This window comes from Telmatherina bonti, assembly GCF_933228915.1.
Source record: "Telmatherina bonti genome assembly, chromosome: 21".
NCBI classification, from domain to species: domain Eukaryota; kingdom Metazoa; phylum Chordata; class Actinopteri; order Atheriniformes; family Telmatherinidae; genus Telmatherina; species Telmatherina bonti.
The window spans coordinates 7,317,905-7,340,523 of record NC_136630.1 but is presented as its reverse complement, the minus strand read 5'-3'; the positions used below and the strand labels follow the sequence as shown (position 1 = coordinate 7,340,523).

General features: G+C 44.0%; 1 protein-coding gene across 2 annotated transcripts in view; it reads left to right on the top strand.

Annotated features, from left to right (window-relative positions):
* Window positions 1-21,146, top strand: part of LOC306771771 (vesicle-fusing ATPase-like) — a gene marked incomplete at its 3' end in the record, with an annotated part of 50,051 nt that extends 28,905 nt beyond the window's left edge. The window contains exons 14-22 of one of the 2 annotated variants that reach the window (XM_079261087.1): window positions 407-563; window positions 704-837; window positions 2,712-2,778; window positions 2,869-2,948; window positions 8,285-8,419; window positions 9,312-9,425; window positions 19,034-19,089; window positions 19,183-19,255; window positions 20,420-21,146. In XM_079261087.1, the coding sequence (XP_079117213.1) occupies window positions 407-563; window positions 704-837; window positions 2,712-2,778; window positions 2,869-2,948; window positions 8,285-8,419; window positions 9,312-9,425; window positions 19,034-19,089; window positions 19,183-19,213 (774 nt within the window). Of the gene's footprint in view, window positions 1-406; window positions 564-703; window positions 838-2,711; window positions 2,779-2,868; window positions 2,949-8,284; window positions 8,420-9,311; window positions 9,426-19,033; window positions 19,094-19,182; window positions 19,256-20,419 lie in introns of those variants that run through there. The other variant, XM_079261088.1, reaches the window with a different exon arrangement.
* Window positions 21,147-22,619: the final 1,473 nt, after the last annotated feature.

Sequence of the window (22,619 nt, the reverse complement as noted above, 5' to 3'; positions counted from 1 at the left end):
GCGCATTATAATGCAAAGACCTGACGCAATAAACAGTTTGAGGTTCCCACCCTCCTGCATCTGTTTCAGAAGAGCCGATTCTACTTAAAAATACAAATGAAAGCAATCTTAACCAGAAAAAAACATTTATTTATTTTTTTTTTGTGTAAGAACTAAGTTTTATTAACAAAAGAACACTTCAGGGTAACCTTTGGGAAGCTGCCACGTAACCTTTTAAAAGCCCGTTGTAGTATAGAAAGGATGGTTTGGATGATTTTGAAGGCTGAATTTATGGTCAGACTTGCATGTTTACATGTTAAAGTTTGTTAAACTCTTCTAAAATATTTATCAGACTTCTGTTTCATACAGTTTAGCTTTTATTCATGTTGTTGTTGATGATCTTGCGTTTCTTTTTTCTCTACTTTAGGCCTTTGGAACCAACCAAGAAGACTACGCTAGCTACATCATGAACGGTATAATCCGGTGGGGCGACCCGGTGTCGGCGGTCCTGGAGGACGGAGAGCTGCTGGTGCAGCAGACAAAGAACAGTGACCGCACGCCGCTCGTTTCTGTGCTGCTAGAAGGTAGGACACTCACAATAACCACGCATTAAAAGCAGTGTGTTTTGACCGAAACAAAGAGGCAGATGAACATTTAATCTTTAAAAATACAGACGGTAACTTGAGTAAACCAGCCAATAGATTTGCTTGTTTTCCTTCATCAGGCCCACCTAACAGTGGGAAGACGGCGCTCGCAGCTAAAATTTCAGAAGATTCACAATTCCCCTTCATCAAGATCTGCTCCCCCGACAAGATGATCGGATTCTCGGAAATTGCCAAGTGCCAAGCCATCAAAAAGGTAGCGCTCACTATGTGGCAGCTTTTAGTATTCAGGTATTCAGCAGGTCATCTTGCAGTTTAAAAGCTGTTGCTAAAATATATAACACATGATCACCAACCGTGCATCCTGCTTTTTGTGGTTTGGGACTAGCTTTTATTTCTAGCTTTTATTTAAAAATCAATGTAAACCTGCTTTAAATATGTCATTTCAGTTTAGTGATACGGGACACATTAAGTCCCACTTCTGCACCTCTTAATCTTCTGGTCTTTGCTCCTCTGAATGGAACATTTTGAAGTTTTTGTACTAAAACTTTTCTTAAGACTCGTTTATACTCCTCATCGGCTTTAACCTCACCTGAGAAGTGATCTTATTTGCTTCTATGTGCTTTTATTTTGTTTTTTTATTTGTTCCCAGTGAGTCTTCTATTTAATTTTCTCACTTTATTAGATTTGATACATTTTATGTGTTTGTGCTGCTAACTGGTATATTGTACAGCACTTGGCTTAGCTATAGCCAGTGTTAAAAGGGCTTTATAAATAAACTGATTTGATTCCATTTGATTAAAAAAAGAAAAATTAATCACACATCCTTAAAATGTCTTAGTTCATACACCTCATTTAGTGATTTGGAATCTTTTCATATAATGCAATGAATATTAAATATGGAAAAACAAAATTGGTTCCACCGGCCATCAGATACCGTCCTGTCCTCTGTAAGCCAGAGATGTTCCAGTCCCAGTCCTGGAAGGCCACTATCCTTCACTGCTCCATCACACCTGATTTAAAGAAACTGATTGTTTGGCAGCTTGTGCAGAACTCGATCAACTTTTAGCAGCTTTAAAACTGCTTCTTTTTTTTTCTCTCTCTCGCTGGGCTGACTCGTGTCTTTCGTACACCAGGAGTGCAGCGATTGAAGTTAAGAGCAAAAAACAAACTGACCAGCTGACTTGCAGATCGCTTCTTATGTTTTCTCTGTGGCGAATAGTTAGATTAGCATCCGACTTTAAAACTAACTGCAAAACAGCTGTTTTTGTTTCAAGTTTCCAAACTAGCTTTAAGAAGAAACAAGATTCTAGACTTTGGTGGGGTTTTTTTCTTCTAAATGGGCCCTAAACTAAGTCCTCTTTCCATTGTAGTTTAGACATAAAGTCTTGTGATATCCGGTTTTGTCCTGTCATTGTATGCAGTGCTACCCCAAACAGCTCTTTGCTTCAGCTGTTGGATCCACTGAACTTGTGCAAACCTGTAATAGTTTGTTAGCTTCACCCATGAAATTACCTCCAAACCTTCTACGTCTGTATGCATCTTCAAATGCTCACCTTTCTGAAATCTCCAGCCAGGATATTTATATGCAATTTTGCTCATATGTCATAAAAACAAGTAACCATCTTTTAAACTTGATAACGAGGTAAAAAAAAAAAAAAAAAAACTGGATCTTTATCAGACGGGGAAATAAAAGAACAATACACTGAGATTTAGCTAAATCAGCATCCACCTTGCATCCTGCCTCTTCTCTGAGCTCTCTCCTGCTTGTAAAAGTCAACCTGATGTTAACTCTTTTTCTCATAATGTTCAGTGTGCGGATATAAAGTTGCTAGCATGTGACACGGAGCGTAAAGCAAAACTCAGTTTATCACGTCATGGAAGAAAAAGTCGTAAATTCGCCCTGGTAAAAATCGTAAAGTTGTAAAAATGTGATTTTTTTTTTTTTTTTTTTTTTTAAGCCTTATAACAGTTCCAGGAATGTACACAATGGTTCTTACTGTGCCATCAATACAGGTCAAAAAAGTTACATAGCACTACATTAAGGTACTCATTTATAACGTTCAAAGTATAATTCATAATGTTGAGGCTAGTTTTTCCTGAGCTGGTTTGTACTTCTGCTTCCGCCAGATTTTTGAAGATGCTTACAAATCCCAGCTGAGCTGTGTGGTTGTGGATGACATCGAGCGCTTGTTGGGTAAGACCCCCGACGCCTCTCGGAAAGCGAAGTATCTCCTGCTGAGTTGAAGGAACTGCCTACTTTAACTCGTACGTTCTGTCTCGTCAGACTATGTCCCCATCGGGCCTCGCTTCTCCAACCTGGTGCTACAAGCCCTGCTGGTGCTGCTGAAGAAACCGCCTCCAAAGGTAATGCAGAAAACTTTGCGGTGGCTTCTTTAATTCCAGCTCACTGCGGCGTTGTCAGGCCTCAGGCGGCAGAAAGAGGGCAGCAGATCTTATGGACGCCAACACAAGGTCTTGCGAGGAATTGTTGGAGGTCTTTGGCTGCAACTGGCATGTGTGTGAGTGTATGGTTATTAGCGAGTGTTTTGGTTCAGGCCTGTTGTGCTCAGAGTGAATGGCGGTGGTAGAGACCCATTTCTCATCGTTTCTTTTCGTCGTAGTTTGTGTGTCTGTTGTTGATGGGTTTGTGAATGAGGTATAGCCCCACTATATGGCTGCATGTGCATGAGAAGTGGCGCGGGGCCTGGTGTTGAATGCCTGGTTGCAGTGCTACTCTGGGGTTGTAAAGCGCTGGGCCCAGCGGGGTGCCTGGGGCCGGGGGAGGCCAGGGGGACACGGAGGAGAATGGGCTCTGTGAGAGAGCCAGGACCTGGCAGCACTGCCGCCTGTGTGGCACCTCATCTGCATGCAGCATCACAACCCCCCACGCCATGGGGGAGCAGCCTGCAGCCATAATCCCCCTGTCTACTCACCACTCCTCTGCCTCTCGTCCTTCGCCGTCTTCTTCTGGTTGTCCTCCAACTTGCCAGCTTAGCGGAGCTGCGATTCTTTCACTTCTCCGCTTTCTTCTCGGCTCATGTTTGTCCTCTCTGCTGTTGTTTTCTGCTGTTTTCTGTCCTTTTGTGCTCCGTTCTTTTGTCTCTCTTCTTTTCTGTCGTCATTTTCTGTTCCTTATTCTTTTGTTGCGACTCAAAGCCCCCTGTACAATGTCAGCCTTCATCAGGAACAAAATCAGACAAATATGAGAGAAAACAGGTCGCACTGATACATGAAACACCTCCTTTAACGGACATCAAATCTGACAGTCACCAATTTAGGCTAAAATTAACAGTCTACAGACTTTATTGCACTGCAGCATTAATCACATGAAGCTGCAATGCAAACTGTTTTAATAGAGCTTACTTGTATTTGATATACAGACATTACGATAGTGACTTGAAGTGGACTAAAATCAGCCGTAAAAAACCTGAAAACATGCTTCTTCATGCATAAGGAAGTTCACATTTAGACCATCAATTCCAATATTATTTTTGTTACAGCTTTGATGGAAAGTTTTCCACATTTTCTTTTATTTAAGACAAAATGAAAAGTAATTCTTTTCATTTTTCTCTACAGTGTTTGATGAAAATATCCCATTTAACAAACAATTCAGACCTTTTACTCTTTCTGTCAGTGGACTTGGAAACAAATCCATGTTGAGCTGGATTTACACTTGAACCTGTAGGGTAATGGTGCCGCGCTGCAGTTTCTCTTCCAAGAATACCTCGAAAATTCTGCAAGATGTTCCAGAAGTCTGGACGCAAAATATTAAAAACCGACCAATCACATGGGTGATGCCGTAACAGACCTTATGCAGACGCCGCTCAAGTATAAACCCAGCTTTACTTGACTGTTATCAGCTTTGCCTGATTGAATTTTGCTGATGTGAAAGTTAAACAAAGTTCAGTATAAGCAGTAATAAAACAAAGACCACCTTGCTTAAAGACGCACCGCAGAAACAAAGTTCCCCCAAGTCGACAGCTTATCCAGCATCCATCTTGCATCCTGCCTGTACTCTGAGCTCTATCTTTATTGTTTCATGTCTCGTTATTTATTTCCGCTCTGCCTCTGATTATGTTGTGTTGTGTGTCTATGCTGAATTAGCCACTTTACTCATTCAAAACATTTCTATTTGCTTACTAGCAAGTGATGCGATGCATAAAGCAAAAGTTGAATAGGCAAAGCAAGTTCATTTGTATAACACCTTTTATGTACAAGACAATTCAAAGTGCTTTACATGACACATTAAAAGTATTACAGTTGGTGTGAGGGGGGAAAAAGCATAAAAGAAAACAAATAGCAAAATCACAATAAAATAAAAAATTATATCTAAATAATTAGAGGCAAAAATAATTAGAAGTTGCTGTGCAGATGTCATGCATAGGATCAAGAGGAAAGAAATGTTTTTTACCCGGATTTAAAAGTTTCTCCATTTGGTGAAAGTTTAATCTCAATTTGTTCCACTTGTTCACAGTGTCACAGCTAAATGCTGCTTCTTCATATTTAGTCTGGACTATGGTCTGGACTCTGGTCTGGTCTCTGGTCTGGTCTCTGGTCTGGACTGTGGTCTGGACTGTGGTCTGGACTCTGGTCTGGACTCTGGTCTGGTCTCTGGTCTGGTCTCTGGTCTGGTCTCTGGTCTGGACTCTGGTCTGGACTGTGGTCTGGAGTGTGGTCTGGTCTCTGGTCTGGACTCTGGACTCTGGGCTCTGGGCTCTGGTCTGGACTGTGGTCTGGACTGTGGTCTGGACTCTGGTCTGGTCTCTGGTCTGGACTGTGGTCTGGACTCTGGTCTGGACTCTGGTCTGGTCTCTGGTCTGGTCTCTGGTCTGGACTCTGGTCTGGACTGTGGTCTGGAGTGTGGTCTGGTCTCTGGTCTGGACTCTGGACTCTGGGCTCTGGGCTCTGGTCTGGACTCTGGTCTGGACTGTGGTCTGGACTGTGGTCTGGACTCTGGTCTGGACTCTGGTCTGGACTGTGGTCTGGTCTCTGGTCTGGACTGTGGTCTGGTCTCTGGTCTGGACTCTGGTCTGGACTCTGGTCTGGACTCTGGTCTGGTCTCTGGTCTGGACTCTGGTCTGGACTGTGGTCTGGACTGTGGTCTGGTCTCTGGTCTGGACTCTGGGCTCTGGGCTCTGGGCTCTGGTCTGGACTGTGGTCTGGACTGTGGTCTGGACTCTGGTCTGGACTCTGGTCTGGACTGTGGTCTGGACTGTGGTCTGGACTGTGGTCTGGACTCTGGTCTGGACTCTGGTCTGGTCTCTGGTCTGGACTCTGGTCTGGTCTCTGGTCTGGTCTCTGGTCTGGACTGTGGTCTGGACTGTGGTCTGGAGTGTGGTCTGGACTGTGGTCTGGACTCTGGTCTGGACTGTGGTCTGGACTGTGGTCTGGACTCTGGTCTGGTCTCTGGTCTGGACTCTGGTCTGGTCTCTGGTCTGGTCTCTGGTCTGGTCTCTGGTCTGGTCTCTGGTCTGGTCTCTGGTCTGGACTGTGGTCTGGACTGTGGTCTGGAGTGTGGTCTGGAGTGTGGTCTGGACTCTGGTCTGGACTGTGGTCTGGACTCTGGTCTGGTCTCTGGTCTGGTCTCTGGTCTGGACTCTGGTCTGGTCTCTGGTCTGGTCTCTGGTCTGGACTGTGGTCTGGACTGTGGTCTGGAGTGTGGTCTGGACTCTGGTCTGGACTCTGGTCTGGTCTCTGGTCTGGACTCTGGTCTGGTCTCTGGTCTGGTCTCTGGTCTGGACTAGTTGACCCGAGTGTTTGGATCTAAGAGCTCTGCCTGGTTTATATTCTCTGAACATATCACAGATGTATTCTGGTCCTAAACCATTCTGGGATTTGTAAACAATCTGCATGGTTATAAATATATCCAGTGACTGACTGAAAAGCTGTATAAACTGGAAACCAGTATAAAGATTTTAAAACTGGTGTGATGTGTTCAGATTTCTTAGTCCCAGTTAAAGCTCCAGCAGCAGCATCTGGATGAGCTGCAGATGTTTAATGCTCTTTTTAGGAAGTCCTGTTAAAAGACCAGTACAGTAATCCAGTCTGCTGGAGATGAATGCATGGATGAGTTTCTACTGGTCTTACTGGGAGACTAAACTTTTAATCCTGCTGACGTGTCTCAGTTGGTAAACAGCGTCTTAGTGAAGCTTTTTTCTGAGTCTATCAACACTCCAAGGTTACAGACTTGATTGGTATTTTTAAGATCTCGAGTCTCCAGGTGTTTACCGACGCTGACCCTCTTCTCTTTGCTACCAAACAGAATAATCTCAGTTTTTTCTTCAATTAATTAAAGACGATTCCCTTTCATCCAGATCCAAACACTGGCACAGTAAGTCTATTGGACTGTGGTCATCTGGTGACAAAGACACATAAAGCTGCGTGTCATCTGCATAACTGTGATAATTGATATTAAAGTTCTGTAATATTTGACCCAAAGGGAGCAGATACAAGTTGAACAGAAGAGGTCCAAGGACTGACCCCTGAGGTACTCCACAAGTCACGGCCACTCGCTCAGATTCATAGCTGTCAATTGTAACGAAGTAACTCCGGCTTTCTAAAGAGGACCTGAACCAGTTAAAATCCTCTGCAGATAATGCAGTGTCTCAGCTTTGGGACACCACTGGCAGCAACAACTCCAGAAGTGCACTGAATAGACGTCACTTTGACATCAAACGAGTCTGAAAGACGCAGCTCTTTAATTTTGTAGAAGACTTGAAAACTGTGGGATGAAGGAACCAGTTGTGTCTGACTGGCATCTATGTACGTGTTACATGATCTATAATAAATCCTAAAGATACAAATATTGCTTTGTGAAGAAAAACAGTTGCTGAGGTTTGTTTCCACTTTGGACAGCTGGTTCAACTAACTTGCAACCAAGAGGAGGGTTTCCTGTTCTGCCACAATATGGCAACACAATCCAGCCCATTTTATTGCTGTAAAGGTTCCAAATTTCACCTCAGTTTGGCCAAACTTGTCAACAGTAACAGCTTGAAACCGGATCAGATGTGGGGAAAGGGACAAGAACGTTTCTGCAGCAGATGAAGTTCATAAAAGCAAAGCAATTAATAAGTTGAAGACGTTTTGAAACGAGGAATGATCTTCCTGTCAGACTTTAGTGATGAGGTTTGGAGGGTTTTGGTCAGACTGGTAGCTAACAAGCTAACCCTGTGATGAATCACATTCAGAGTTCCTCTGTGGAGATTGAAGATCTGATAGAAGAACTGTCATTGGTGCATTTTACCAATCAGGCCTTTATAATTAAGAACCCAGACATGCTATTTCCTAAACCAGTAACATATGGGGGAATTTTCCAGGAAGCAGCTTGTTGACTGAATCCGTGAGAAACAAGATTTCCTGTTCTGATGAAACAAAGATGAACAATGTGGTCACACATTCCAGAACAGCAGCATCTCTGCAGTAAGGTGTGGTGACGGCTGCATCATTGTCTGGGAATGTTTAGGATCAAGATGGAGGATAAGTTGGAGTAAGAGTGTCCCAATAAAATAACACAAAGCAAAACACTAAGAGAAAAAAAGATGGATGACCTGAAGGAAAACGGTGAATAAAGCAACTGCTTTATGTTTCTGCTCAGATGGAGACATGGCCACTCTTTGTTTACATTGGTTTCTTTGCTACTTTTAAGTCTAATCAGATGTAAAAACGTTGCTAAATGGGTGAATGTGCTTTTTCCGTTGCAGGGACGTAAGCTGCTGATCATCGGCACCACCAGTCGTAAAGACGTCCTGCAGGAAATGGAAATGTTGGACGCTTTCAGCACCACCATCCACATTCCCAACATCTCAGGAGGAGAACAGCTGGTCGAAGCCCTGGAGGTAGAGCTAAAGCACATAGAGCTGCTTTTTAAAGACAGGATAGTTTGATACTCTGTCTTGTTTATCCTTCCCTTCCAAGACTTTTCCACACTAAAGGCCTTTACACACCCGGACCGATGCGAATAAACGACACAAATTTGTGAATAAATCAGAGGTGAATTTGTCCTGTTTCACATCAAGTGTGATACAAAACTGTGAATAAATGACAAATACAAACTCACAAGGTGGATTCCACATCAACCCACGACAGCAGTGTGCTGATGCTGCAAAAGAAAAGACAAAAAGAGGTGCCGGGTTCATCCTGTTCTATTGTTCAATGCAGGAGCTGAAGCTGGACCACGGCCGCTTCAGGACGTCTGTGGGACGGTTGGAGGATCTGCTTTAGCGGCAGCAGCTCGCTTTAAGATGCAGAGAAAAAATAGTAAAGACGCTCAGCCATGATGATACAAAGTTTCCACGAAGTCAGAGCGACAAATTGACACCTGCATCATTCGCATCCAGTCTTCTATCAGTCAACGCGCCTTCCCTGATTGGTCGATTATATATCTGTCGGATGCAAATATTAAAAAAAAAAAAAACTCAAAATCTGAACAGACTTTTGTTAGTGACGTAAACGTTCACATTGCACTGATCCAATAAGAAATATATAATTATATTTGGAGTAGGTGTGTAAAGACCTGAAGATCTACAAATATAAACATTTACTTCATCAGCAGAGGGGTTAAACTTGTTTTAGGTTATTACTTTAAATATTATTCATTCATCATCTGTATTGCTTAGTCTGATTAAGGATGCATTCAATATTTTGTGTATTACAGTATATGTTTATTGATAAGAATTGATGAATTTCCTTGCTTAAATCCACATTTGCTTGTCTTGATGCCGCCCACAGCTGCTGGGCTCCTTCCAGGAGAAAGAACGGAACAGCATAGCGAAAGCTGTCACAGGCCAAAGTGTGTGGATCGGCATTAAAAAGCTGCTCATGCTGATTGAAATGGCGTCACAGGTAAGAAAGGAATATTTCTGAAAATGTTAAAGTACCAGCTGTTGACTGGAAGGATTCTCCTGAACACCTGCTGTTTCCTCTTAGAGCCGCATGAGGAAGATTTCTGTGGTTTTATAGGGAATGTTGAGGAAAAGATTGCGTGGAAGTCAAACACAGACCCACATCAGCCTAATTTAATGAACAGATCAGTGCACTTAATGATCCACACCTGTAGTTTATGCCCAACTTATGATATATTTTTAGCGTTTAGTGAAAAAATGTGCAAACTCAGAACGCAGCTTGATGAACATTGTTAGAGCTAAAACATCATGTTGTCTGCCTGTGGTTGTGTCCTGGACTCCCAGGCAGCCCATTTCCACAAACCCAAAATATGAAGAGAACCTGATGATATCTGTATCATCAGATTGCAACGATCAGACATTAAAATGGGAGGAATTCAACAGTCTGAATGTGTAGACTTTTAGAAGAAAGACGAGAAGAATAGAATTTGTTGTCTACATCAGTGCAGCTGTAGTCAAACACGGCTTGTTTTATTTTATTAAACTCTGCAAGTGAAGTTGTAAACACATTTTTTTGAGTATTTTTCTTGTACAGCTGAAGCAGCAACAATCTCAAACAGGGATTCAGACAAAAGCTAATTAATTGTCAGTGTGTGAGATGACATTCATCAGAAATGGCAACATGGTCAAGATTTGCTATTTTTAATGGACTCTTTGGTCACTTCATTTTGTCCACTTTGCTAGTACTGGATTGGACCCCCTTTTATCTTTTAGTACTGCCTTACTTCTTGATGTCGTAGATTCCACAAGGTGCCGGAAACATTCCTCAGAGATTTTCCTCCATGTTGACATGAAGCATCACACAGTTGCTGCACATCTATGATGAGAATCTCCCGTTCCACCAACATCCCAAAGCTGCTCTGTTGGAGGTAGATCTGGTGACTGTGGAGGTCGGTGGAGTACAGTGAACGAGATGATGTGAGCTTTGTGACATGGTGCATCATCCTGCTGGAAGTTTCCATCAGAAGTTGCTACACTGTGCTCATAAAGGGATGGACATGGTCAGCAGCAATACTCTGGTAGGCTATGCCGGTTAAAGGATGCTCAGTTGGTATCAGTTCATTGGCTGCAAGCTGTTGTTACAGCAGAGAGCTGCTTACTACCAGCGTTTTGGAGCAATCAGGATCGTCTTTCAGAACCACAGAGTTCTGAGTCCCGGGACTACAAATATGGAGGGCCAATTTTTGTCGGGTTCGGACTCGGAGTGCAATCGCAACACTTAAATCACGCATTTTGGGGACATTTTGATGCACATGATCAACTTTCCATATACTTTCCATATACAGAAACTGCAAAAAAAAAAAAAAAAAAGTCTTTTAATGTCATTTGGCTTCTTTGTCAGTGAATGTTTGGATTTGAAAAGATGTCTTTGGCAGCCAGTTTAATACGGGTCCCAAAGTGTGGAAGAAAATAAACATGCCATCTAGAGGTGAGATGCTGTTACTGCGCCTTTTGTGATTGGGTACTTTCTTTTTTTTCTTTTTAGCACAACACAGTCTCCCTTTTCCTACATCACTTTCTATCTTATGCTTTTAGATGCAGTCATAAAATTCTATCAGAAACTACTCCAAAAGCCCAAATAGTATATTTATAAGTGTGTTTTTATTCAACATCAGTTCCAACAATATCTTTCTACATTTCCAACCTGCAAAATGCTTTTTTAAAGAAATCATTTCTAGAGTTAGGTGCAGTTGTTTTGCCTGCATGAGTGAATGTCCAGAGAAAACCTTTAAAAGACCTTCAGACAGGGTTGAGTATTCTTCCTAAGGACCTCTATCGAAGAGTACACGAAGTGTGAGCATAAGACGCGAGCTGAGACTTTCGCACTGTATTGGATATCTGCTTGAAGATATCAGACCAACACCACATTTGTCAAAGTGTTTTCATTTAAAAGTGATAACTTAATCATTATCTCCAACACTTAAAACAATCAGAAATAAGGAATTTGAACATTTGAGCATATTGAACTGTTCAGCGATGTGGAGTAGCTTCAGACCCACAAAGAATCCTTTTCAGGTAGGTTATGAAGAGCAAGAAGGCCTTGTGTTTTTAATAATTCACTCATCACCTCACATTTCTAATTGGAAACACAAATTCTAAACCTCGTAGTGTGGTCTGAGCTGGAGCAGCCTGTCCCTCCTCTTCCTTAACATCTGGCCAACACTCTCAGCAGTCAACACAGCCAGGCACAGAAAACTGTCATCTACTCGCTGGAATGAAAAACTGCGCGGCTTTGCTGCTGATTTGTCAAGCAGAGGGCTTCCAGTACGCTTCTGGTTCACCAGCCGTTCTCCGAGCTCTGAGATCCAGTGGGTTGGCTGTGATGAAACCGCTGCTTTCCAGCTTACATCCACGTGGCCTGAAGCAGAGGGATGCTGCTTGGATTATACCTTCACTTCGCAGCATGGAGGATCAGTCATCCTGAGGCGGGGTGGGGGGGGGGCATAGATTAATAAAAGCAGAAATGTTCGACCCATCAGGCTGTGGAAACCAAATGAAAACTCAGACCACCATGTCGCTGAAGGTTTTTGGCTGTGCAACTCACCAGTTGTATTTAGGTGCAAATGGCTCCTTAATGTTGCCTGTCGGTGGTTTAGTGGCTTGGCGTGAAGTTCTATTCTTACATGTTTATGTGTCACTGCTGCACTTATTTCTGTTGACCCTTCTCTACGCTGATCATGCCGATCCTGTCAGAAAACTGGAACGATGTACCCGTGATGGTTTGAATAAATCTCTCTCTGGGTTACTGGAAAAATCCCAGCGAGAAACAGGCTTTAGCTTTAGTTTGTACTAATCTTTGCTGTCTGGGAAATAACCTTTAAGATGGAAAAGTTGTTTGGTAGCACTTTAAGTCTTCAGCTGAATGATCCATTAAAGATCAGACTCTACATTTGTGTTTATATCCCTTAAGCAGGGTTTCTATGATTCACCCTTTAAAATCTGATGTAAGTTTGCAGATTTTTGACCTGCTGTTTTATTGTCTTGTGTTTTAAAGCCTCTGTGGGAGCTCTTGTTTGTTTCTGTAGCATCAATATTACAAATCAGACATGATGAGCACAAAGCAGATCTCAGACTTTTAAAATGTAAAGGCTAAGGTAACCTGCTTTGTGGTGTGTTTTACAGCTAATTCATGAAATGAGCACCATGCAGAACTACAGCAACTCTACAGAAGTTTCTGACCTGAATGTAACACGGACGCTCTGAATGCACATTCCTGGAGCCTTGTTGCTCTGCAGTGCCCCGAGGCTGAGAAACTGCACTTCTAAAGCTGCCAATATGAGCGCGGCAATGCAATGATATTCTTTTTTATCGATGCTGATTTACGGATTTTCTCAAACTCCTAATTTTTGGTACTGATATTTTTGGAGGAAGTTGTGCCAAACAAACAAAAATATCTGGAAAACTATACAAGACATCTGTTATATTTTGTTATTTTGATTTAGAGGAGACTTGGCTAAAAAATGTTCTGTATAATATGTTCATGTTGTGTAAAAGCTGTCATTGAAAAAGTAAAAACCGAAACCGGTCATTTCCGATATTGCATTTTAAAGCCGATATCAGCCGATTAATATTGGTATGCCAAGAATATTGGACATTCCATTTAAAGTTATTTCTTTTTTTTACTTTTAATTAATGTTATTACTCATGCCATTTTAAAAATCCACAATTTGCTTTATCTCAGTGAGAGAAGATGATTTTGGGCATGTAGATGCCTCGTCACAGCGATGCACCAAATTCACCATAAACACTTCATCCTTCTTATTTATAAAGATTCTGACAGTTTTCCAGCCTTACATTTGGAAGATGGCTGCAAGATGACCCATTTAATATATCAGACAATTCACCACTCAGTTGTCACATCTGATGTTCTGCTCTGCACTCTTTACCAGTAGCTGCTGATATGACTGCATGCCTGCCGCCTAGAGACAAGAAGACGATGCATCTATGTAAAGACTAACTCTGACTCAGGCGGGATGGAAGAATTAGTAAAGCTGGTTGGTGGAACGGGAGATTCTCATGGTGATGAGGTGGAACGGGAGATTCTCATGGTGATGAGGTGGAACGGGAGATTCTCATGGTGATGTGGTGGAACGGGAGATTCTCATGGTGATGAGGTGGAACGGGAGATTCTCATGGGGATGAGGTGGAACGGGAGATTCTCATGGGGATGAGGTGGAACGGGAGATTCTCATGGTGATGTGGTGGAACGGGAGATTCTCATGGTGATGAGGTGGAACGGGAGATTCTCATGGTGATGTGGTGGAACGGGAGATTCTCATGGGGATGAGGTGGAACGGGAGATTCTCATGGGGATGAGGTGGAACGGGAGATTCTCATGGTGATGTGGTGGAACGGGAGATTCTCATCATGATGAGGTGGAACGGGAGATTCTCATCATGATGAGGTGGAACGGGAGATTCTCATCATGATGATGTGGTGGAACGGGAGATTCTCATCATGATGATGTGGTGGAACGGGAGATTCTCATCATGATGATGAGGTGGAACGGGAGATTCTCATCATGATGATGTGGTGGAACAGGAGATTCTCATCATGATGAGGTGGAACGGGAGATTCTCATGGTGATGTGGTGGAACGGGAGATTCTCATCATGATGAGGTGGAACGGGAGATTCTCGTCATGATGAGGTGGAACGGGAGATTCTCATCATGATGTGGTGGAACGGGAGATTCTCATCATGATGTGGTGGAACGGGAGATTCTCATGGGGATGAGGTGGAACGGGAGATTCTCATGGTGATGTGGTGGAACGGGAGATTCTCATGGTGATGTGGTGGAACGGGAGATTCTCATGGTGATGTGGTGGAACGGGAGATTCTCATGGTGATGTGGTGGAACGGGAGATTCTCATCATGATGAGGTGGAACGGGAGATTCTCATGGTGATGTGGTGGAACGGGAGATTCTCATCATGATGAGGTGGAACGGGAGATTCTCATCATGATGAGGTGGAACGGGAGATTCTCATCATGATGTGGTGGAACGGGAGATTCTCATCATGATGATGTGGTGGAACGGGAGATTCTCATCATGATGAGGTGGAACGGGAGATTCTCATCATGATGTGGTGGAACGGGAGATTCTCATGGTGATGAGGTGGAATGGGAGATTCTCATCATGATGAGGTGGAACGGGAGATTCTCATCATGATGAGGTGGAACGGGAGATTCTCATGGTGATGAGGTGGAACGGGAGATTCTCATGGTGATGTGGTGGAACGGGAGATTCTCATGGGGATGAGGTGGAACGGGAGATTCTCATGGTGATGTGGTGGAACGGGAGATTCTCATCATGAGGTGGAACGGGAGATTCTCATGGTGATGAGGTGGAACGGGAGATTCTCATGGTGATGTGGTGGAACGGGAGATTCTCATCATGATAAGTTGGAACGGGAGATTCTCATGGTGATGAGGTGGAACGGGAGATTCTCATCATGATGTGGTGGAACGGGAGATTCTCATCATGATGAGGTGGAACGGGAGATTCTTATCATGATGAGGTGGAACGGGAGATTCTTATCATGATGAGGTGGAACGGGAGATTCTCATCATGATGAGGTGGAACGGGAGATTCTCATCATGATGAGGTGGAACGGGAGATTCTCATCATGATGAGGTGGAACGGGAGATTCTCATGGTGATGAGGTGGAACGGGAGATTCTCATCGTGATGAGGTGGAACGGGAGATTCTCATCATGATGAGGTGGAACGGGAGATTCTCATCATGATGAGGTGGAACGGGAGATTCTCATCATGATAAGGTGGAACGGGAAGTTCTTATCATGATGTGGTGGAACGGGAAGTTCTTAACATGATGTGGTGGAACGGGAAGTTCTTATCATGATGTGGTGGAACGGGAAGTTCTTATCATGATGTGGTGGAACGGGAGATTCTCATCATGATGTGGTGGAACGGGAGATTCTCATCATGATGTGGTGGAACGGGAGATTCTCATCATGATGTGGTGGAACGGGAAGTTCTTATCATGATGTGGTGGAACGGGAAGTTCTCATCATGATGTGGTGGAACGGGAGGTTCTCATCATGATGTGGTGGAACGGGAAGTTCTTATCATGATGTGGTGGAACGGGAGGTTCTTATCATGATGTGGTGGAACGGGAGATTCTCATCATGATGTGGTGGAACAGGAAGTTCTTATCATGATGTGGTGGAACGGGAGATTCTCATCATGATGAGGTGGAACGGGAGATTCTCATCATGATAAGGTGGAACGGGAAGTTCTTATCATGATGTGGTGGAACGGGAAGTTCTTAACATGATGTGGTGGAACGGGAAGTTCTTATCATGATGTGGTGGAACGGGAAGTTCTTATCATGATGTGGTGGAACGGGAGATTCTCATCATGATGTGGTGGAACGGGAGATTCTCATCATGATGTGGTGGAACGGGAGATTCTCATCATGATGTGGTGGAACGGGAAGTTCTTATCATGATGTGGTGGAACGGGAAGTTCTCATCATGATGTGGTGGAACGGGAGGTTCTCATCATGATGTGGTGGAACGGGAAGTTCTTATCATGATGTGGTGGAACGGGAGGTTCTTATCATGATGTGGTGGAACGGGAGATTCTCATCATGATGTGGTGGAACAGGAAGTTCTTATCATGATGTGGTGGAACGGGAGATTCTCATCATGATGTGGTGGAACGGGAGATTCTCATCATGATGTGGTGGAACGGGAAGTTCTTATCATGATGTGGTGGAACGGGAGATTCTCATCATGATGTGGTGGAACGGGAAGTTCTTATCATGATGTGGTGGAACGGGAGGTTCTTATTATGATGTGGTGGAACGGGAGATTCTCATCATGATGTGGTGGAACGGGAGATTCTCATCATGATGTGGTGGAACGGGAAGTTCTTATCATGATGTGGTGGAACGGGAAGTTCTTATCATGATGTGGTGGAACGGGAGATTCTCATCATGATGTGGTGGAACGGGAAGTTCTTATCATGATGTGGTGGAACGGGAAGTTCTTATCATGATGTGGTGGAACGGGAGATTCTCATCATGATGTGGTGGAACGGGAAGTTCTTATCATGATGTGGTGGAACGGGAAGTTCTTATCATGATGTGGTGGAACGGGAGGTTCTTATCATGATGTGGTGGAACGGGAGATTCTCATCATGATGTGGTGGAACGGGAAGTTCTTATCATGATGTGGTGGAACGGGAGGTTCTTATCATGATGTGGTGGAACGGGAGATTCTCATCATGATGTGGTGGAACGGGAGATTCTCATCATGATGTGGTGGAACGGGAGGTTCTTATCATGATGTGGTGGAACGGGAGATTCTCATCATGATGTGGTGGAACGGGAGGTTCTTATCATGATGTGGTGGAACGGGAGATTCTCATCATGATGAGGTGGAACGGGAGATTCTCATCATGATGTGGTGGAACGGGAGGTTCTTATCATGATGTGGTGGAACGGGAGGTTCTTATCATGATGTGGTGGAACGGGAGGTTCTTATCATGATGTGGTGGAACGGGAGGTTCTTATCATGATGTGGTGGAACGGGAGGTTCTTATCATGATGTGGTGGAACGGGAGATTCTCATCATGATGTGGTGGAACAGGAGATTCTCATCATGATCTGGTGGAACGGGAGGTTCTTATCATGATGTGGTGGAACGGGAGATTCTCATCATGATGTGGTGGAACGGGAGATTCTCATCATGATGTGGTGGAACGGGAGATTCTCATCATGATGTGGTGGAACGGGAGATTCTCATCATGATGTGGAACGGGAGATTCTCATCATGATGTGGAACGGGAGATTCTCATCATGATGTGGAACGGGAGATTCTCATCATGATGTGGTGGAACAGGAAGTTCTTATCATGATGTGGTGGAACGGGAGGTTCTTATCATGATGTGGTGGAACGGGAGATTCTCATCATGATGTGGAACGGGAGATTCTCATCATGATGTGGAACGGGAGATTCTCATCATGATGTGGTGGAACAGGAAGTTCTTATCATGATGTGGTGGAACGGGAGATTCTCATCATGATGTGGTGGAACGGGAGATTCTCATCATGATGTGGTGGAACGGGAGATTCTCATCATGATGAGGTGGAACGGGAGATTCTCATCATGATGAGGTGGAACGGGAGATTCTCATCATGATGAGGTGGAACGGGAGGTTCTCATCATGATGAGGTGGAACGGGAGATTCTCATCATGATGAGGTGGAACGGGAGATTCTCATCATGATGAGGTGGAACGGGAGATTCTCATCATGATGAGGTGGAACGGGAGATTCTCATCATGATGAGGTGGAACGGGAAGTTCTTATCATGATGTGGTGGAACGGGAGATTCTCATCATGATGTGGTGGAACGGGAAGTTCTTATCATGATGAGGTGGAACGGGAGATTCTCATCATGATGTGGTGGAACGGGAAGTTCTTTAAATGGATGTGCAGCAACTCTGTGATACCTCATGTCAGTATCTCTGAGAATGTGTCAAACACCTTTTTAGAACTGAAACAGTCTTTTTTTCTACTTCACAAGTATCCCACTGCCCTCCCCTTTTGTGGGAATAAGTCTCTCCTGTTATGATCCAGGGGTTTAGTTTAACTGGGAAATAAGATTGTCTCCTTATCGAGCAGCTAGTCTGGTCTTTGTTTGGTCATTGCTCAGCTTTCCCTGTGAAATGTCCCAAACTTGAGCAAGTGAATCAACTCTTTTTGCCAGCTCCAGTTATGCAAAATGAGTTTAGATTCAACAGTTTGATATGTAGGCAAGCATCAAGTTGAAGAATGTCTGCTGTAAATTGGAGAAAGGAGGAGGATGATATGTCACGTTACATAAGTTGAAGTAAAGCAGCTAGTAATTGGACCTGGAGTCTGTGATATTGTTTTGCAGCATCAATACTCATGAATACAACATGACAGGAACTATCACAGCTTCAAAGTTTTAACTGCAGGAAGCAGGAATCACGATTGGACCTTTGGATGTTTACTAGCCATGACGAACCAGATGATTTAGTTTGTGTAGACTAAATTCCCCCCCCCAATCCCCCTGCAGGAAGCACTGCAGGATCAACCAAAACACACCATTAATCACAAAGTTAATTTGTCCTCCTGCCTCTGGAGCTGTTACACATCAATGATGTGAGCAGACTGTTTGTTAAAGCTGGATGCCGTGTAATTGCTGTGGTATGCATAAATGCAGCCCCCCCCCCCCCCCCCCAACCTAACCTCCATTCTCCGCCTGAAGAAGTGTTTGCCGAGACATGCTGTCTTCAGCGTTCCCTTCATGTTTCCCTCTCATTCCGATGCTTCTGACTGCGCTCATGTCTCACCTCTCGTTGCTACAGGCGATTCCACACATGCTGTAAGTTATTGCATAGGTTGCCATTAATTTTACTTCCTCTGCCTCCCTCCTCCTCCTTCTACAGCTCTGTTGGTACAAGCTGATGTGTGAATTCCAGGACTCACCGCTGTTAGCAAAAGTAAATGTTGCAGGATGTATGCTAGCTCTGAGGTGATGTGTGTGTCCTTCAGATGGATCCCAGCTACAGAGTTAGCAAGTTCCTGAGTCTACTGAAGGAAGAAGGAGCGTAAGTATTCCTGTTTTATGCCACTTCTGCTTGTCAAATGTTTACATTTTCATCATTCTGTGTGATTTTTAATACACATTTTTCCCCCTGTAGACTGGGTTCTAAAAAGTTTGCAGTAATCTAGACTGAGTGGAGCCACGTAGTGAGAAAGAGACATCCTTCAATGGTGAGAGTACAAATCCTCTATTAAAGTTCACATTTTCTACTCTGTGGTTATAAACCTGCACTTTTACAAGCCGTCACCATCACAAGTGCAACGCATGCGGCTTTCCCAGTCGTTTGACAAGCAGCTGGATGCATCGACTTCAGGTCCACGTTAGCAAAATCAGCCTTTTAAAGCTCAGAGCTCCTAACAGGCGATGCTGAGCTTTTAGCACCACGCAGGTATGAAGTGTATGTCATGTTCTAGGATGTGATAATTAGCAATGGGTCTGAATTTGGGATAATGTCAGGTTTTCAGAGGAATCAGACCACAATATGAGATTACAGAATAAACAGAACTTTTTTTTCAGATTTAATTTAAAAAAAGAAAAGAAAAAAGACATCTTGTATCTAATTTAACCATATTTAGCAATTTAAAAAAAAAAAAAATGTACAAAATGTATAAAAATATGTCAAGTATTTTATGATAAATATCGTTTTTATTATACAATTTTTTATTCATATGTAAGTTTATAAAGTTTATGTTGTCACGGTGTTATTATTTAAGTTATTAATAAAAGGTTTTGAACTAGATAAACGTTCAACTTCTTCCAAAACTCTTTTGGAACTTTGAAAGTTTTTGTTTTTGTCACAAATATTTGTTTTAAAAACATTTTAGTTTGAATTAAAGTCTAATAATTAAAAATAAATGTGGCATAAAAATGATAAAACTTTGTGTGCTGCTCATTCCACAGAAGCAGCGACGCAACAAGTCAGACTTTGTTGTAAAAGGTGGATAATCAGGCTTTCCAATAACCTACGCTAGTTGATTTTTAAAAATGGCGGCGTCTCGTCCACCTCGCCACCAGCAGGTGATGAAAGTGGCTCTCTGGTTTGGACATGCAAGCAAGTTGGAGCTGCTGTAGGAAGTTTTACAAAGTTACAGACTTAATTTGCTCCTCCAGCTTTGAAAAAGAACATCCCCGATGAGGACTGCAGAGGGTGATAAACAGCAGAAATCCTGCTTTTCAACTCACTGCAGGAGCGTTGGATCTCATCGCAGCCTCAGAGACTTATGGTATAGTTAGCGTGCCTAAAAATAGGTCGACCAGACAGGAGCTCTCCTGTGGCGGCACGTCTCTTCTGCCTGTCTGTCTCTTCTCACTTTCATTCGTCTGTCTTCACACAGTTGCGGAGGAACGGAAGCCTGAAAGAGGCTGGCAGGTGGAAGCAGACGAGAGGAACTGTCTGCATCCTTCCCTCCCATCCCTGAAGCTCTGCGCCTCTGCAGTGCAGCAGACACCAACCAGGCAACCCCCTCCTCTTCAGCACTATGTGAACATGTAGTATACCAGATGAGGCGTTTGTGTATTTCCCTTCCTGACTAATGCTGTAATCTTTCAGATGTTCCCATGACTCCTTAGGGATTTTATACTGGTAACAGTCAGGGCACAAGCTGCACTTCCATGGCTTTGCATGTACAAACACTACTTCTGATGATTTTTGTTCATGCAGGTTTTATTTGTATGCACATAATATGTAAACTCATCATTCCCAGAGATGTGCACTTACTTTGGTCAAGCCTGTTTATTTTATGAATAAATTACTGGTATTTCTAACAAACTGTAGTATGGTGATTAATCAGTCGCATGATGGTCAATAGCACCATTAAAGTCCTCCATCTAACCCGCCAGCTGACCCACAGCAGTGTGAAACTTGTTTCAGCACCTTATGTGATCGCTCCATCGGATATGGATCCACGTGGTTCGGTTGAGGAGACGCCTTTTGCAGCTTGCCGGGAAGGGCCGAGGCAGCGTCTATGCGTCGGTCTGCAACTTTGAACAGGTTTCTGCATTGTTACATGATGATTAATGTCGACTGGCTGTGACTTTAATGTTCTGGCTGATTGGTGCACCTTTAAAGCACTTTTTCTGTGTGCAAAGTAAACTTGGATTAAAAGCAGAAACGTGAAGTTTAAAGTGTTGCCAGTTGTTTGTAACCCCTTTGTCGTGATTATGACTTATAATTGCCTTTTAACGATGCATTCAGATATTAGTGCAGGGTGTCACCAACTCCGGTCCAGGTGCAGAAGGTGACAACACGTTGCTGGAGAACCTTTTCATTTTAATAAAGTGTGTTGTAGGGTGTTAGCTCTCAAGGACCGGACTTGGTGACCCCTGTGTTAGTGGTTAAACTCCACGGCCTCTGTGTTGAGATGTTTGTGCAGCTTTTTAAGGAATAACCAAAGCGGCAGAGCTGCTGGGCTGTGAAAGTAAACCGTTAGTCCGACATGAGTGGACGCCAAAGTGGCTACATGTTGTTTCCAGTTGCCAGACAATGAAGTTGTGCTACTATGTCCTGTTATTCATCTTTTCTTTAATAACTGTATTTTAATTATTAAAGAAATAACATGCTCAGTTTTTTAACAAATTATTGTGTCATCACATTTATAAACATAACTCGAAGTTATGACTTTGTTGTCGTGTCATCAGAGCTGCGGCCACATGCCTTGGACACTCGGGTGAAGAGGGGGGCAGAGCTGTCAACTGATCACCACCTGGTGGTGAGTTGGCTCATGGTGGGGGTGGAAGCCAGTCAGGCCTGGCAGGTCCAAACGTGTTGTTGGGGTCTGCTGGGAATGCCTGGCTGAGTCCCCCGTCAGAGAGAGCTTCAACTCCCACCTTCAGCAGAGCTTCAACCATGTCCCGAGTGAGGACATGTCCATTGTTGAGGCAGCCAGCCGGAGCTGTGGTTGCAAGGTCGTTGGTGCCTCTCTTGGCGGTAATCCCAGGACTCGTTGGTGGACACCAGCAGTGAGGGATGCTGTCAAGTTGAAGAAGGAGTCCTATCGGGCCTTCTTGGCCTGTGGGACTCTGGACGCAGCTGATAGGTACAGACAGGCTAAGTGGGATGCGGCTTCGGCTGTCGCCAAAAACTCAGGCATGGGAGGAGTTTGGCGAGGCCATGGAGAACGACTTCTCGATGGCTTTGAGGCAATTCTGGTCCACCATCCGGCGGCTCAGGAGGGGGAAGCAGTGCTCCGTCAACTCTGTGCAGAGGTGGGGAGCTGCTGACCTCAACTTGGGACGTTGTGGGTCGGTGGAGGGAATACTTCGAAGACCTCCTCAATCCTACCAACACGTCTTCCCATGAGGAAGCAGAGCTGGGGGACTCAGGGGTGGACTCTCCTATCTCTGGGGCTCAAGTTGCTGAGGTGGTTAAAAAGCTCCTTGGCGGCAAGGCCCGGAGGATGGATGAGTCCTGAGGGATAATATCTCATGGCTGGCTTGGGAACACCTCGGGATCCCCCCTGCAGAGTTGGCAAATGTGACTGGGGAGAGGGAAGTCTGTGCTTCCAAGCTTAGGCTGCTGCTTCGCGACCCGACCCC